At 43.9% G+C, this 18,853-nt stretch overlaps 1 protein-coding gene across 1 annotated transcript in view; it reads left to right on the forward strand.

Moving 5' to 3' along the window:
- Positions 1-18,853, forward strand: part of CENPF (centromere protein F) — a 72,781-nt gene that overhangs the window by 13,682 nt on the left and 40,246 nt on the right. Inside the window, exons 12-15 of the mRNA XM_040430428.1 lie at positions 984-3,157; positions 4,137-6,317; positions 11,443-11,595; positions 14,989-15,165. Coding sequence (XP_040286362.1) covers positions 984-3,157; positions 4,137-6,317; positions 11,443-11,595; positions 14,989-15,165 — 4,685 coding nt within the window. The remainder of the gene's footprint in view (positions 1-983; positions 3,158-4,136; positions 6,318-11,442; positions 11,596-14,988; positions 15,166-18,853) is intronic.

Consider the following 18,853-nt stretch of genomic DNA (forward strand, 5'->3'; position numbering starts at 1 on the left):
ATATATGCAAATGAGCTTCTGGGAGCAACGGGGGCGTTGCCATTACACCTAGAGGCTCTGCTCTCTGCAACTGCAGACCTCTGGACCTTAAGTGACAGGGCCAGCAGTTATGATGCTTTCACTGCTTGGCCCTGTCCATCAAAGTGGAGATGGTGCGGTAGTTGCAGACGTAGCAGAGCCTCTAGGTGTAATGGTAACGCCCCCGTTGCTCCTAGAGTCTCATTTGCATATATTAAAGCTTCATTTTTCTCTGCAATGTGGGCACATAAGAACATGGGACCAACACAGATGCCTTCAGCTGCCAAGCACACATGTAACAGGTCACCCAGTGTCATAGGTACAAATCTGATGACAGATGCCCTTTCAGTCTTTGAGTATACAGAGTTCTCTAGCAAATTACTGTACCGTGTCAGCTGTATAAATGACGTCTCAGAATGCAAATCACCAGAGTAAATTAAATGGGTTTTCCGAGATTTCTATACTGATGACCTATCCTCAGGATAGGTCATCATCAGTATCTGATCGGTGGGGGTCCTACACTTGGGACACCCGCTGAGCGCCGCGGCCTTCTCACAGCTCACCAAGCACAGCGCCGTACATTGAATGGCAGTTGTGCATGGTATTGCGCTCTGCTCCATTCACTTGAATGGGGTTGAGCTGCCGTTTGGCCTTGTGACACATGAACGTGTCATCGCTCGGCCTAGGAAAAGCTGAGAAAAGGCTGTGGCGCTCACAGCACTGCCTTTTCAATCAGCTGATCGGTGGGGATCCTGGCTGTCGGACCCCCCACCGATCAGATACTGAGGATAGGTCACCAGTGTAAAAATCTCATAAAACCCCTTTAAGTACAATTCAAAGATTGCACCTCTGAAGAATGCTAAATGTAGCTGTGGAGTATAATAAAGGCTATAACTACATATAAACTGCTATATAAATTACGATGTTACTTAAAAGTACATTATTTTTTTTTATACCTTTTTCAGACAAGAACAAAAGTTTGGATGCAGAACTGAAAGCTGCCTTGCAGAAACTTAACTGCCAAGACTCGACCTGTTTGGAAAATCTTAAGGTGACGGTGACTAATTTGGAGAAGGAAAGAAATTATGCAAAGGAAATGTTGCAGAAGAGAGAGAACGACTTGACTGAAATGAAAAACGCTCAAACTAAAATGTCGGAAGAATTGTCAACTCTGAAGAATCAGCTTCATTGTAAAGAGCAAGAATGTAAAGACTTGGGTCATTGGAAAAATGAATGTGAAAATAATACTGTCAAGTTCATCACTGAGAAGGAGGAAACGTCTAGAAGGATCAAAGACTTGGAAACGACGGTTCAAAATCTTACCGATCAGATCTCTTCACTGGAAAACAATAAGAGAAACTTGCACACCCAGATAAAAACCCTTCAAGATATCCTTGATGTAAGAACATCTGATCTGGAGGTCCAGAAAGTTAACTGCACCAATCTGAACAGTCAGATGGTGTCGGAAGGTCAAAAATATCAAAAAGAAATCGAAAACCTCTTACAAAAAATATCTGAACTTGAGATGCAACGAAAGATACAAGAAGTAGATGTCTGGTCAAACCGGGTGTCGTTTTTGGAAAATGAGTTGGAGACGCAGAAACAACTGAATGCTGAATTACAAGATCGGCTGGACCTACTTCTAAAAAATCAACAGGAAGTCCAAGAGCATGTGTCTGAAGTGGACGGAAAGCCTGAGGGTCGTTTGTCTAATTCTACAAGCTCAAAAGACATTTCATCCAAACCCAGCGTGGATTCTTTTACGTCTGTCATCAGGGAAAAAGAAGAAGTAATCAACATGTTATCAGAAAAATTGAATTTTGTAGAGTCGGAGATGGAATCTATGCATCAAAATAACAAAGAACTTAAGACTAAGCTACAAGAGCTAAATCTGTTGTCTGTGTCGTGGTCTGCTGAGAGGGAAACACTCTCTGCGTCAGTTACTTCTCTTCAAAAAGACCTCGAAAAGCTGACTGAGGAAAACAAAGGAATGGGCAACGCGCTGAATGACGAGAAGACGCAACAAAAGAATGCGAAGATTGACACTTCAGAGAGAGACATCACAGTCGGTGTTCAAAAAGATGACCTGGTAGATGGGTCTAAAGAAGAAAACGGAAGCCAGGATGAAAATCCAAAAGGAGACATGACGGAGTGGAAAGAAAAAGCTCTCAGAATTCAGAAAGAGAACGGTCGCCTGCTACGAGCTAACGAAGAGCTGTCATCATTGATTGGAAAGCTTCGAGACAATGAATCCTCTCTAAACAAGGTTCTAGAAGAATTGCGTATTTGTCTGAAGGACAAAGAAACGTCTTTAAGAAAAGCACAAACAGAGTTAGAATTGAACAAAAGTTGTAAGGAGGAAGATTTTTCAGCAGAAAGAGTCCAGGAACCATTGATTGGCCTTCAGAGCCCAACAAACTGTAGTGTAGAAAATAATAATGGCTTACAGTTGAAGGAAAATCAAGATCGTCTGGAAAGTCCAAAAGCGAAAAAGACAACCATTCTCAACAGCCGTGATGAAACCATGCCTATTGGCACCAGTAGTCAAACATTAATGGATAATTCTCTCTTGGATATAACTGAAGATATTTCTTTGTTTACTCCATTGCTTGGATCCCAGAATCGTGAGGAAAATTTGACATTACTGATCAACATGGACCAGCTCACTTTGGCGTCAGCTAATGACACCACACTGCTCCTTTCGGATCTTACGCAACTAGAGTCCCAAAAACCTGCCACCTTTTCTTCACCTTTTAATCCACCACCTCTTAATGAAAGGGTTGACAGAAACAGAGACCGAAAATCTATTACCAGCGAGATTGTTGACTTACTCCTCCAGCAGTCTCCTACTCAGCAGCAACAGGTCTTATCCTCTGGAGTAAAAAGCGAAGATTTTGTCGAAATGAAAGATTTGCTTCTGGTCTACCAAATGGAACTGAGTAGGTTGCAAAAACATCATCTGTCTGAGATCACCACATGGCAGCAGAAATTAAAAGGCCAGGCTTTGGAAATGGAGGCAAAGTTGTCAGCTGAGAAGGCCCAGACTGAGCGGTTGACTCAGGAGCTGGAGGCTGCAAGACTTGAACTTCAAGTTTTCGACTTAAGTGCACGCTCCCTGCTGGCATTTGATAATGATGATGTAAGTGTGCATAGGGAATTATTTATTGTGCAATGCAGTCTGTTGGCCTTTTTTGCTTGACCCAAGGAGATAACTTGTTTCCTTTATTTGTTAGAAGGCAGTCATAATTTTAGCAATTTTTATACTTGCCCTAATTTGCTCGATCTTAATATTGAGATTTGACTTGGTCCCTACACTTCTGTGTAACTAGGCAGTCTATGCTGTTTAGGCTGAGAACATGCAGATTTAGCTATAGTCCAAGTATTTGTGGTGGACAGTTGTTTCAGACCATTGAATATAAATCTCATCATTGTGAAAATTTATTGGACATGCAATTAAATTTTTGTCACTTGCATGTTCATGAGAAGGAGTTTCCTGTGATTTACTATTGGTGATGTCTTCAAGGATCATGAGGATAAAGGGCCACTTTGCTCCACCCCTTTCATCCCTTCACTCCTTGATGTATTTTAGATATAGCACTTGAGCAAGATTGTTGGTGTGTGAGAGAGATGTGTATCGCATCTCGGCTCCCCATGCACCATAGCAGCACTGTGTCCTGCAAAATGAAGGCCTAAGATTTTGTCAACTGGACCTCCACATGTGTCTCATTGAAGGCCTGTGTTAGAGATAAGCATTTAATACTAAATATTGTAAAGTCAAAAGTCGTTTTGCCAGCTCGATTACTCTAGGCTAGTGGTTGTAAGCTTTTGGGGTACGCTAGGAGCTACATGTTGAAGATTAAAGCTCTTGGCTATGCTCTTCCAATATTTTAGAGACCTCTACAAGGAAGATGACTTTATATAGAGTGGAACTCCAGAAGGAGGTTTGGTTGGTTGCAATAATATATTCTAGGCAATACTTTGTTACTTAGATTTTTAAAAATTTTATATAGTTTATTACATCATAAAAGGGTTAAAATCAAGTAGTAGATGAGTATCCCTTAACTGGTAACTGAAATATTTCATTGTTCATTAACACGTCAATTCTTTATTCTTTTTAGTCAACTACTAAATTTGATGCCGCCAATCAGACCATCTGCACGGTCCTGCCCATAGGAGGCCTATCACTTGGCAACCATGAACCGCAAACCTCTGGGCAAAGTCCAGAAGTTGTGAAGAAAGGTGTAGATGCGAACATTACAGATAATACTAATCAAAGAAGTCCTACTGATGAAGAAAGTAGTGAGAAATCTTCCCGTTTGAGGAAGAGAAGAAAGGGTTGTAGTGGAGCCCTAGAAACTCAAGATGTCTCTCAGAGTCTTCACCTAAAGACTGAACAGAAGCAACTTGGGAAGGAAAGAGAAGAGATCCATCAGAATTTGGTAGCAGAAATAAAAGACCTGTCAGCTCAGATTGAGATGCTAAAGACTGAACTTCATAGGAAAGACCAAGAAAAACAAGATCTTGTTAAGAAATCAAAAAAATTTGAAGTCGAAAGACTGGAATTACTAGAGAATATTGAATTCATTTTGAGTGAGAAATCCCAGTTGGCAAATAAAATTGTGGGACTCGAGAAAGAGCTTAATAATTCATTGAATGCCATGGAGATAATGAAACAGCAGATATCTGAACTGTCTAGTATACAAGAAAGATTAGAGATCTCCAGCAAGGAATGCAAAGAAAATTACCTTCAAACACAAAGCGAGTTGAAGAAGGCAAAATCTGAAACGGCAAATATCGAGAACCATGCACTGTCTCTAGAAGCTGACCTGGATGCCCTTCAGTCCAAGTGCCAGCACTTACAAGAAGAAAATAAAGGCCATTTAAGATCCTTTAATGAGGTTCAGGAGAATCTTAACACTCTTGTGGCAGAGAAATGCCGGCTAAATGAGGAACTGGAGAGTTTAGTCGAAGAAAAGGAAGAGCTTGAGCAAATGTATCAAACACTTAAGATAAGGGAGCAGGAATTGGAATCTTGCAAATCAAGTTCGAATGAACTAATAAAGGTATTGGAAGCTGAATTACGGACACTGAAGGAGGAACTTCAGGCTGCAAAATTGACTGCAGAGCAGTTAAAGGCAGAAAGAAACGGTATGGTTGACTTGCAAGAAAATGGAAGGATGCAAGTTCAGCAGCTGCAGAACAAAATCCAAAGCCTTCAAGAAGAAAAGAAAGTGCTGGTCAATGAACAAGAAAATCACCAGATGCAAGTAAATATATTGCAAGCTGAAAATGTGAAGCTTTCAAGAATTCTGGAGCAATGTCAGTGTGAGAAGCATGAGCTGGGCAGTAACTTGAATTCTGCTCGGGAAGAAGTTGCTCTAATGCGAACCGGAATAGAGAAACTTAAGGTTAAGATCGAAGCCGATGAGAAGAAAAAGCATCATTTAATGGAAAAGCTAAAAGATAGCGAACGGAAATTTGACAAGCTAAATGACAAGATCGAATCTTTGGAACGAGAATTGCTCATGTCTGAAGAGAATTTTGAGAATGCCATCTTGCAGACAGAGACCTCAAAGGATGAAGTAGAGAGTGTCATGGAGCAAAAAGAGGCTTTAGAAATTGAATTGAATAGTTTACGGAAAAAGATCGAGGAACTGGAAGGAGAACTTCAGAGCAGCAAGGAGACAATGGTTGAGTTAGAAGCCACCATTACAGCCATTACAAAAACTCTGGAGAACAAAGAAACCGAACATGCCCAGCTTATGGACATTTCCACAAAACAGCAGGATTTGCTTCAAGTAGAACTGGAAGAATTACTCGCACAAAAAGCCCTTTCTGACCAAAAATATGAAACTGCTATGGTCGAATGTGCCGATATTTCATCCAAGATGAAGCAGCAGAAGGAACAGTTGCAGGAAGAGTTGGAGAAGACCCAGACAACCAACAATAGTCTTAAGGTGGCTCTTCAAAAACTTACTTTGGATCAAGAAGAATGCAAAATTCAACTTGATAAAAAGACTCAGCAGCTGGTGGCCTTTGAGAGCCAAGCAAAAGATGCAGAGCAGTGGGAGATGAAATATTCGTCAGAAGTCTCTCGATATGAGGTTGAATGCGAAAATTTGAGTAATCAAAATAAGAGTCTCCAGGCCGCTTTAGATGAATTGGAAGAGAAGGCTCGGGCCATTTCAGCAGAGAATGAGTCTCTTCAGTCTGTCATTGCTGGTCTGAAAAACTCATGTAGTGATCTTGAAGGCCAGATGGAATCCACAAAATCTGAACAACAGACCCTTCTGGATAAGGTAAAGTTTTATCACATTAAAGCGAACCTGTCACCATGATTTTGCGCACAGAGCTGGGGACATGGGCTGCTAGATGGCCACTAGCACATCTGCAGTACCCAGGTCCCACAGCTCTCTGCGCTTTTATTGTGTTAAAAAAACGTTTTGAGTGATATGCAAATTAGCTGATATGAGTCCTGTATCCGGAGATGAGTCCAGCGTCAAGGAGCCCAGCACCGCCCCGCGTCCTCCGAATCTCCTCCTTGCCGGCTGACGTCACAGAGCTGGAGCGCCGAAATCTCGCGATGCGCGAGCTAGCGCATGCGCAGTGTCGGCATCATGTTCATTCCCTGTGCTGGCATCAGCACAGGGAACGAACTACGCATGCGCTAGCTCGCGCATCGCGAGATTTCGGCGCTCCAGCTCTGTGACGTCAGCCGGCAAGGAGGAGATTCGGAGGACGCGGGGCGGTGCTGGGCTCCTTTCCGCTTGACTCATCTCCGTATACAAGACTCATATCAGCTAATTTGCATATCACTCAAAACGTTTTTTTAACACAATAAAAGCGCAGAGAGCTATGGGACCTGGGTACTGCAGATGTGCTAGTGGCCATCTAGCAGCCCATGTCCCCAGCTCTGTGCGCAAAATCATGGTGACAGGTTCGCTTTAAAGGAAGTGTGACCGTGCAAAACTGCTGACAGCTGTAGGTAGGGGCTGAGGAGGGCAGTACAAACGTAGCTTTTGTGGAGCTTGTACTATTAGGCTGCTTCACAACATTTCCTCTTATGAGTGACAGCTGTCATGGTCTCCTAGATGAATGCTAGAGAGGGGAAGTGGCTGTCCTGCCCGGCACCTACCTTGTTCTGTCAGCAGTTTTGCATGGTCACAACTGCTGACAGACTACCTATTAAAGGGAATCTGTCACCAATATCTTGCCTATATACCTAATGCTAACGTGCTGCTGTGTACTCAAATGTTGCCTTTGTTATCTTTATCTGCATTTCTGGTTGCATGAAAATTACGTTTTTAGGATATGGAAATAACTCCCTATATGCCCAGTAGGGCATTTCTAATTTTTCAAAGAACCCAAGCCTGCCTCCTCAAAGAGACAGACTACGCCTCTTCTGCTGCTCCCTGAATTCCCCCCTGTACTCTTAACTCCCTATGATTTTGCTGATGGCCTTCCTCCTCTGCCTGTGACGTTACCTCTCTTCTGGCAGCCTGTCTGGGCCTACGCACCACAGTACATACTGCGGGCATTGGTCTTACTGTATGTACTGCATATGCGCAGTGCCGCTGGCTACATTACTGCGACACCACCAGAAGTAGAATGACAGCCATCTCAACGGTCCCACAGTGAGGCCAGGGACACGACACATGCGCAGTTAATACAGTGTGTCTGATGCCTGCAGAATATACTGTCGTGTACAGACCCCCAGGGGCACGACACATGTGCAGTTTATACAGTGTGGCCGATGCCTGCAGTATGTACTGTGGTGCACAGACCCAGAAAGACTGCCAGCAGAGAGGTGATGTCACAGGCAGAAGGGGAGGGAATAGTTCACAGCACATGGAGATAGGATTACACTGGGGAGGTACTCTGAGCATGTCGGGGATATAAAGCAAATGCTTTATATAAAAGATAGGATCAAAGGAAAGATTTCAAAGGGAATTGATCCTGGAGGTGGACATATAAAACACCTCAAAAATTATTCGTTGTTAATTTAATGTTGTGCAATCGGTAAAATAAGGTACGAGCGTCTATGCAAAAATAAAAATAATTTATTATGCAATGACTTGAGATGCAATCAAAGCTTAATGAATATAAAAGTCAATAATATGCAATAACACAGTGATATGCAGTACCCAACATTCACCACTAGATGGCTAACACGAATACCAGCGTTCCATATGATCTCTCAAACATAAAATGTAATACAACCGTCTCGACGACCATTATGAGAAATTTATTAGATGATAATATGCAGTAAACTCAACAATGATTAGGGTAGATACAAACCCTTGCTTTGCTCAAACTATAACCAATCTCGGATATCGGGTAGTATTGCTACACAAATTACAAATTTATAAAGCCGGATACAGACTACGTAATTAAAATATTCCAATTGGAGAGATTCTCTTGATATCAATATTAGATCTTTTATTCAGTAATGGTGATACTATTGATGTAGTGCAGGCATGCTCAACCTGCGGCCCTCCAGCTGTTGCAAAACTACAACTAGCATCATTCCCTGACTGCCTACAGCTATCATCCTACAGAAGGGCACTGTGGGAGTTGTAGTTTTACAACAGCTGGAGGGCCGCAGGTTGAGCATCCCTGATGTAGTGCATCTAACATTACACATCCGCTTCCTAAATATCAAGCTAATTAATTCAATCAATACTACATATAATAAAATTATACGTTACCCAAGAGTGCAAATGATATGCAGAGACTAAGGGAATTCAGCTCTATCTGTTCTCATCATTGGGATTTTTCTCCTGGGGTGTCTCCATTCTTTCTTTCTTTTGTGTTTCTGTGTCTTCTGTTGCTCCCTGTTCTCTGTGTGTGTGTGTGTGTGTGGTTTATGATCACAAACTTATCAGTTAGACACACCTTCCTAACTTGGAGTTTTCCAATCATTGTCGGTTAGGCGTGTACATATGATAATGACTGTGATGTCACTATCACCCAGAATGCATTTCAGCTTTTGGTGCAATGTTACCTATTCATACCTAGGTGGCACTATTGCATAAGCTACTAGCATCATCACTATTAAGGGTTAACTGTCCAGGTCTGAATTCTCTTACATTCTATACACATAATATATGGAATCCTAAATCGGAGTTAAAGGGTTTCTGTCATGAGAACAGTTATGTAGCTGCCTGACATTAGCGTAGCGATGTGCTAGTGTCAGTAGTACATAACAGTATGCTTTATAACTGCCTGCCTGCCGCCGTTCTCTTAAAATAAAGACTTCAAAAATATGCTAATGAGCCTCTAATGACTTTCGAGTTCTCCTCAGTGTCCCGTAAACACCGTGCCTGCGCCGTCCCGTTTAATATTCGGCGCAAGCACAGTGATTGAAGGGCGCGCTCCTGCTGCGGGCTTCCTCACTGCGCCGAAGGAAGGAAGCTGGCAGCAGGAGCGCGTCCTCCAGTCACTGCGCCTGCGCCGAATACTAAAAGGGACGGCACGGGATTTACGGGACACTGAGGAGAACTCGAATGTCAATTAACTGGACCTGGGCGTGCCAAAGGGTACGTAGACCGAGCCTCTAGGTGCTGAAGCAACGCCCTAATAGCACCTAGAGGCTCATTAGCATATTTTAAGTCTTTATTTTAAGAGAACGGTGGCAGGCAGGGAGTTATTAAGCATACTGTTATGTGCTGCTGACATTGACATTAGTGTAGCGATGTGCTAGTCAGCTACATAACGTTATTTCTCATCACCTAAACCCATTTAAGGCAAACTTTGTGGTGCCATTTAGAATTTTCCCATATTCTAAAATGTATGTACTGATAAGAATATAATGGACCTTGTACTCTCACAAAGATGCGTCTCCTCTGTTACTCCAACGGTTGATTCATTGTTAGTTAAAATAAAATAATCTCACTACAAAGTTTACACTTAAAATTCTTCTCATCAATCACTCTTAAAGGGTTTCTATCACTTCGTATGCCATAATTAGCTGTCAGACACTAGCGATCTGCTAGTGTCTGCTCTGGCCAACCATCCTACTATAATCACTTGTGGGGCAGCGGTTTTGCTAAAAAACTAACTTTTATAAATATGCTAATGAGCCTCTAGGTGCTATGTGGGCGTCATTAGCACCTAGAGGCTCCGTCTACCTTCATACACAGCCGCCGCCCAGCGCGTCCCTCCAGCCCGCCCATGTCCTCCTCCGTGTGACGCAGCGGCCGAATTCTCGCGCATGCGCCGTGCGCGGCTGTAGTCGGCGCATTTGAGATGTGATCTCGGAGCGGTCAGACATTCAATGCGCATGCGCTGAATACATCCGCGCATGCGCATTGAATGTCTGACCGCTCCGAGCTCAGACATCTCAAATGCGCCGAATACAGCCGCGCACGGCGCATGCGCAAGAATTCGGCCGCTGCGTCACACGGAGGAGGACATGGGCGGGCTGGAGGGACGCGCTGGGCGGTGGCTGTGTATGAAGGTAGACGGAGCCTCTAGGTGCTAATGACGCCCACATAGCACCTAGAGGCTCATTAGCATATTTATAAAAGTTAGTTTTTTAGCAAAACCGCTGCCCCACAAGTGATTATAGTAGGATGGTTGGCCAGAGCAGACACTAGCAGATCGCTAGTGTCTGACAGCTAATTATGTCATACGAAGTGATAGAAACCCTTTAAAGAGTGTATGCGTTCCTAGTGGGAAATATAGAAGATAAATGCATTGACGTCCTTCATAATATTTAATAATGTAATACAATACATATGTCCTATTGATTATCTTATACTAAAACTAATGTTCATTATATGTATTTTTACAGTACATCACAGATTTTCAGCTTCATCAATAGACCCTAAACCATAGGGCTAATCAGCACCAGAGAGTCTCTGGAGATTCCCCCCCCCCCCCCCCCCCCTCCCCCTTTCCTTCTTGTAGTTGGTGAGCATTAGCCTCCCGCCGCCAGTTTATTTTTTAAATTTTTTTTCCTACTTGCAGTTTCTTTGGACAAAAATGTACATAAGGAGGTTCTCCTACTTTAGAGCTAAAAACCTCTAGAGACCTCTCCTGTCCTTTTTGAATGTAATAAAAATCCACTCGCCTGTCTGCGTTCTTGCTGCAGATCTGTTCCGGGCACGATCAGGAAGTGGTTTGGTCCCGTGACCGCTGTGGCCAGTCACAGGCCCCCGCCATCACCGCAGCTTGAATGGCACATCACTGTTCTGACCACCGAGGCCTGTGATTGGCAGCAGCAGTCACAGGATCAAGCCACTTATTGGATAGATTGGTGGGTATATTAATTTTTAGGCGGGGACCCCAGGGATTATCTGCTCCAACCCCTTTATTAGGATCTTACAGTACATTGCCTCGTAGGCTGCAGGCTTTTCACAATATATCTGCATGTAATTTACCATTGCCCCTTCCTTATCTTTCCTCTCCGGTAAATTGCAGGTGGCTGAGCTGGAAGACAATTGTAGTGGTTTGCAGAGCAAATTACAAGATGCTGATTTACATCTCCGAAGTATTGAAGAGCAGCGCAGCAGTGAGCGGAGGGGACTGGATGAGGAAATGCAGGCGATCAGAAGGCAGCACGAGGACAGCAGCGTGAGTTACTCTTCCCTTTCACAATACTGTTTTTTGTTTTTTAACCCCTTAAAGACTGGGGGTTCCATTTTGGATTTTTCCTCCAATAGCCATAATTGTTTTATTTTTCTGTTCATATAGCTATGTGAGGGCTACAGAGCTGTATGAGGGGCTTGTTTTTTGCGTAACAAACTGCAGTTTTTATTGGTACAATTTTTGTAGTATGTAAGACTCTTGTAGTATGTAAGATGATCATCGTTGTTCAACTTTTTTTGGGGGACAAAAATGGCTTATTTTTTACGGCGCTCATCTCGCATAACTAGATTTTTGTACTTGCCATGAAATCTGTTTATCTTCTGTTCATTGGGGGACACAGGCTTGACCATGGGTATAGCTGTTGCCACTAGGAGGCCGACACTAAGCACAAAAGTGTGAGCTCCTCCCCTTCAGCTATACTCTTCCTGCAGGGACCAAGCTAATCAGTTTAGTGCAAAAGCAGTCGGAGAAGCAATGCAAAAAAGGAAAACCCAGAACCACGCAGGCCAGAAAAGGCCTGTAAAAGCGAGAACGGGTGGGAGCTGTCCCCCCCCCCCCCCATTGAGCGGAAGAGAAACAGATTTTACGGAAAGTACAAAAATCTAGTTTTCTCATCTGTATCATTGGGGGACACAGTCTTGACCATGGGACGTTACAGAGCAGTCCCAAGGGTGGGCATAAACAATAACCCTCTGGCCAATCAGAGAACCGCTGTCTGCAAAACTCTACGCCCCCAGAGAAGCGTAAGAAGACGCAAAGGTTTGTACTCTGTAAAATTTGGAAAAGGTGTGCAAAGACGACCAGGTAGCTGCCTTGCATACCTGAACGGCTGAAGCCCCATGATACACTGCCCAAGAGGCCCCCACTGCCCGAGCAGAATGAGCAGTAACCCGGAAGGGTGGGGCCCGGTCACTGACGCGGTACGCTTCCACAATGGCCAAATGAATCCATCGGGAAATGGAAGTTTTATACGCAGCCAGCCTTTGTCTCGGCCCCTCTGGAATGACGAACAGGGAATCTGTCTGCCGGAAAGATGTCGTCTGGGGCAGATAGATGCGTACGGCTCGTACCAAATCTAGTCTGGATTGACTGCTCACGAGGATGAGATGGGTCATTACAAAATGAAGGGAGAATGACCTCTTCATTGAGATGGAATGCCGAAACAACTTTCTGAAGGAAGGACTGAACAGGGCGAAGGACTACTTTGTCCTGATGGAGGATCAGGAAGGGCGACCGCCAGGAAAGAGCCGTGAGTTCTGATACCCTACGGATAGAAGTGATTGCCACCATAAAGGCCACCTTGTAGGACAGGAAGCAAAGCGACACCTGCTGCAAAGGCTCAAACGGTGACGACTGGAAGAAAATTTGCAGACCAGGTCTGCCTCCTACAGACACTAAGCTAAAACTGATTTAGCTTAGTCCCTGTAGGAGGGGTACAGCTGAAGAGAGGAGCTCATACTTTTGTGCTTAGTGTCCTCCTCCTAGCCTGTGCCCCCCAATGATACGGATGAGACATTTTATTTTAATAGTTCAGACCTTTTTGGATGCGGCGATACCCAATATGTTTATTTTTTTTTATTGTTTATATATTGTTATATGTAAAATTGGGAAAGGGGGTGATTTAAAATTTTAATACATTGGCGGGTTTTTAAATCTATTAGGGTGAATAGGATTTTTACACTCTCCTTTACACCCGCCATGTATGAAGAGGGCCCGCTGCAGAGGCCAGCTCCATACACACGCAGAAGAAGGGACAAGTATAAAGAGAACAAAGTCTTTGGATCCCATATTCTGCACTCGTTCGTTTCTTACCTTTACCAGGGTCGGAGCGTCCTCTTTTGCCTACAAAGCCCAAAATACTCTGTACAGACAAAGGTTTAAAAGATGAAAGGCTGGCTGCCTGTGCCTGCTACTATGGCGAGATCACACCATACTCAATATATGAATGTCTGTCAGATTTTGGATTTCAAAGGGGTTGTCTAAGAATTTTTAAAATTTGGCAGAGCGAAGGGGGTTGTACAAAATGACTTAAAGGGGTATTTCCATCTAGGACTTTGGCATACTGCCAGGGTATGCCATATAGGTGCCAATACCACCTCTGGAACCCGCTCCTATCTCCAGAGCCGTCCATCCTCCATTCACCACTTTAGCACCTTTATTCTCTATCCACCATTATGGGACTTTTCGAAAAATGCTGTGGGTACTCGCTCTGCTCTTTTTGGAAGTCCCATAGCAGTAAACAGAGGGCAAGCCACGCCTGTGCTGTGTACGCTCCTTCACTTCGGGAGCCCCGTTTTGGAGATAGGTGCAGATTCCACTCTTATCTGACATTGATGACCTGTCCTAGCGATATGTCATCAATGTCCCAGATGGGAATACCCTTCAATGAAAAAAAATAAAAAAGAAAAACACGTACCGCACTGTCGCTCTGCTCCCTGCCACTTCGATCCTTTGCTTGGCCTGCAGCGATCATGTGCCACTGCTGCTACCAGTCACTTGTGTCAGAGGTCATGTGCATGAATGGCACGTGACTTCTGAGGCCAGTGATTGGCTGCAGCAGTCACATGGGTGATGACCTGCACAGTGATGCTGGATGATGCTGCGGGGACTGAAGCAGCAGCATGCGACCGACTGAACATTTGAAAGAATTAATTTTTACACAATACCACCTCCCCACCCCCTCATCGTGGAAAACCACTTTGTTAGTAGCCATATTGGAGATGTAATGATTATTTTCTGTTCTGATCGCTGAGCCAGCTCTCGACTATTTTCGGAGGTCCCATAGCTGTGAACAGAGCCTTGCCCTCCATTTACAATTGGACCCTGTTCCTGAGTAGGAGTGAGACCCGCACTCATCAATCTTTTATGGTGTATTCTATCAATGCCCAGATGGAACAACCCCTTCAGTGTGGCCATGCCTGGTACTGCAGCTCAGACCAGTGAGATGAACGATGCTATGCTGCAGTACCTGACGCCTCGGCATGGACCCATGTGTCGCTCTGTCAGATGTAATTCTCTACACTATTAGGGTCCATTTACACATCCGTATGTGTTATGCGGATCTGCAAAACACGGACACTGGCAATGTGCGTTCTGCATTTTGCGGACCACACATCGCCTGGACTCTCATAGAAAATGCCTTTTCTTGTCCGCAGTTGCAGACAAGAATAGGACATGTTCTATTTATTTTATTTTTTTGCGGAAAGGAAGTGCGGATCCGCAAATGCAGATGTGGACAGCACATTCTGGTCCCCATTGAAAATGAATGGGTCCGTACCTGTTCCGCAAAACTGCGGAACGGATTCAGACCCATTTTGTGTACGTGTGAATGGACCCTTAAGGCATTGTATGTGTGTAACTGATGTCTGCTCTCCGTAGGCTCAGCTCCTGACCGCTGCATCAGAGGCAGAAGAGATGAAGAAGTCTGTAGCTTCCCTGCAGAGGGAGCTGGAATCTCAGGCCAAGAAGCACAAGGATGATATCATGGAATATGAAAAGCTACTGGCCCAGGCTGAATCCCATCACCAGTCCCTGCTGGATGAAGTCCGCAGACAAGTGAGTAAATTACATGCAAATGGCATGCATCTAAGCAACGTTGTGTAATACAGTGTGTATGGAGGTAGAGACTAGGTTTGTTTCGCATATCGAATTTTCGATACCCATTCGATACTTTTGTCCGGTATCGACCTCTTCCGGGATTTGCCTTTTTCGATACTAGGCTTCGCTATTGCGCAGTCTAGTATCACTGAGCATGGAGCGCGCTGCTGTGACTGCGCTGTTTGTTCTCCTCAGCAGCACAGGGGAGGAGGAGTCACTCTCTCCCTCCCCCTGTGCCGCCGCTGCCACCAATGAGAAGAGAGAGGGGCGGGCGCACTGCGCCACTAATGAAAGTTAAGATCCAGCTTGGCATATTTCACCCGGGCTATAGTGTTCACCTGTATGGGAATCAATAAATTATCACTGACCTTCTTAATCCGTACCATGGATCGAGTATGCTTGGTCAGGTCCATAATTTCGTAATTTCCCCTTTCATTAGAAATAGTTAATACATGCCCATCCAAGGTTCCCTTTTCAACTTTGTCCTTCTGGATGCTTATGGTATGAGCGGTACCATTGGCATCTTCCTGACATCTTTCCCAGGCTTACCATTTCCTAAAACAACTTTTCCCATTTTTTTATACAAAGTTGGCATTTGACCAAGATATTTATCTCACCCACCATGGGTATATGTAAAAAGACACCCCAAAACACATTCCTCAACTTCTCCTGAATACAGAGATACCAGATGTGTGACACTTTTTTGCAGCCTAGGTGGGCAAAGGGGCCCATATTCCAAAGAGCACCTTTCGGATTTCACAGGTCATTTTTTACAGAATTTGATTTCAAACTCCTTACCACACATTTGGGCCCCTAGAATGCCAGGGCAGTATAACTACCCCACAAGTGACCCCATTTTGGAAAGAAGAGACCCCAAGGTATTTCGTGATGGGCATAGTGAGTTCATGGAAGTTTTTATTTTTTGTCACAAGTTAGTGGAATATGAGACTTTGTAAGAAAAAAAAAAAAAATCATCATTTTCCGCTAACTTGTGACAAAAAATAAAAAGTTCTATGAACTCACTATGCCCATCAGCGAATACCTTAGGGTGTGTACTTTCCGAAATGGGGTCATTTGTGGGGTGTTTGTACTGTCTGGCCATCGTAGAACCTCAGGAAACATGACAGGTGCTCAGAAAGTCAGAGCTGCTTCAAAAAGCGGAAATTCACATTTTTGTACCATAGTTTGTAAACGCTATAACTTTTACCCAAACCATTTTTTTTTTTTACCCAAACATTTTTTTTTTATCAAAGACATGTAGAACAATAAATTTAGAGCAAAATTTCTATATGGATCTCGTTTTTTTTGCAAAATTTTACAACTGAAAGTGAAAAATGTCATTTTTTTGCAAAAAAATCGTTAAATTTCGATTAATAACAAAAAAAGTAAAAATGTCAGCAGCAATAAAATGCCACCAAATGAAAGCTCTATTAGTGAGAAGAAAAGGAGGTAAAATTCATTTGGGTGGTAAGTTGCATGACCGAGCAATAAACGGTGAAAGTAGTGTAGGTCAGAAGTGTAAAAAGTGGCCTGGTCTTTCAGGGTGTTTAAAGAGGACCTTTCACTGATTATTACACTATGAACTAACTATACAGACATGTGGAGCGGCGCCCGGGGATCTCTCTGCACTTACTATTATCCCCGGGCGCCTCTCCGTTCTCCTGCTATGCCCTCCGGTATCTCCGTTCCCTAAGTTATAGTAGGCGGAGTCTGCCCTAGCGCTGGCCAATTGCATTGCAGAGCTCACAGCCTGGGAGAAAATAACCTCCCAGGCTGTGAGCTCTGCGCTGCGATTGGCCAGCGCTAGGGCAGACTCCGCCTACCATAACTTAGGGACTGGTATCTCCGCCTACTATAACTTAGTGAGCGGAGATACCGGAGGACATAGCAGGAGAACGGAGCGGCGCCCGGGGATGATAGTAAGTGCAGTGAGATCCCCGGGCGCCGCTCTACATATCTGTATAGTTAGTTCATAGGGTAAGAATCGGTGAAAGGTCCTCTTTAAGCACTGGGGGCTGAGGTGGTTAAAGGGCTTTGTCAACCCATTAAACCGTTTTTTTTTTTTTTCTTTACTAATAATCCCTATAGTGCGATCTCATGATACATAAGCTAATTAATCATTTTCGTTGAGTAGAATTTGCTAAAAATCGATTTTTAAAATATGCTATTTACCTTGCTACCAGCAAGTAGGGCGGCTACTTGCTGGTAGCAGCCGCATCCTCCGATCGTAATAACACCCCCTCGGCATGCTGATTGACAGGGCCAGGGAAGGGAATCGTTCTCTGCTGGCGCTGTTAGAATTTGAAATCTCGCGCCTGCGCCGTACCTGTCTTCAATCGGCGCAGGCGCACTGAGAGGAGGCCGCTCGCTCGACCGCTCCATCCTCAATGCGCCTGCGTCGATGACTTCATCAAGTACACGCGGAAGAGAAGACGCCGGCATCGCTGGAAGGAGGCGGAGAGTCTGGATGACGTCGCTGGATGCTCGAATCAGGTAAGTATGTATGTAATAAGCATGCTGCCACAAAAACCACCAACGAAATGGTCATAAAAAACAATAAATAATTGTTATCAAAAGTACAATTATTAACACTATACTCTTCCGGGTGTATGCGATGACGTCATCGACGCAGGCGCATTGAGGATGGAGCGGCCTCCTCTCAGTGCGCCTGCGCCGATTGAAGACAGGTACGGCGCAGGCGCGAGATTTCAAATTCTAACAGCGCCAGCAGAGAACGATTCCCTTCCCTGGCCCTGTCAATCAGCATGCCGAGGGGGCGTTATTACGATCGGAGGATGCGGCTGCTACCAGCAAGTAGCCGCCCTACTTGCTGGTAGCAAGGTAATTAGCATATTTTAAAAATCGATTTTTAGCAAATTCTACTCAACGAAAATGATTAATTAGCTTATGTATCATGAGTTCGCACTATAGTGATTATTAGTAAAGAAAAAAAAAAAAAAAAACGGTTTAATGGGGTGACAGAAGCCCTTTAATAAAGAGAATTTTTGTACTTATAATTGGAGCCGTAGTTCTATTGTTTGGTATCGAATTTTGTAAAATGTGTTAGGGCTCCTTTCACTTTATTACTACCCGGTGTATTTAATTGGTGGGTGACTTCTAGTATTGCATACAGGACTGGTGCGCAACATCTTTAAGATGTGTTGGTCTTTACTGGCGTTACTTATAAGCACATCAAAATAGGTTAGATGTCTCCTAATTGTACCAAGTGATGTCCATACATCCACACATTCTCTCTGCTTCTGCCTGTAGCTCACTTAACCATGTAGTTACATCCTGATCCAAACTCCACCGTGAATTTACATATCCAACAATGTCATGGATTAACTGTTCCGGGCTAGACTGACTACCTCCTGTAGCTTCACCAGAACCCGCTTCACTACTGGCTGCGCTCATTTTCTCTACCAATAATTAGTACACAGATGAACAATCTTGTTAGCCAAGAAAATTATGGAACGTTTTACTATTTTGTGTTAATTTATTAATTATTTGTGCAATCTCAGCAGTGCCTCCACTTTGTCGGGGATGTAAAGCAAATGCTTTATATAAAAGATAGGATCAAAGGAATTGAACCTGGAGGTGGACATATAAAACACCTCAAAAATAATTTTTTGTCAATTGAATTATG

This window comes from Bufo bufo, chromosome 4, assembly GCF_905171765.1.
Source record: "Bufo bufo chromosome 4, aBufBuf1.1, whole genome shotgun sequence".
Taxonomy (NCBI): domain Eukaryota; kingdom Metazoa; phylum Chordata; class Amphibia; order Anura; family Bufonidae; genus Bufo; species Bufo bufo.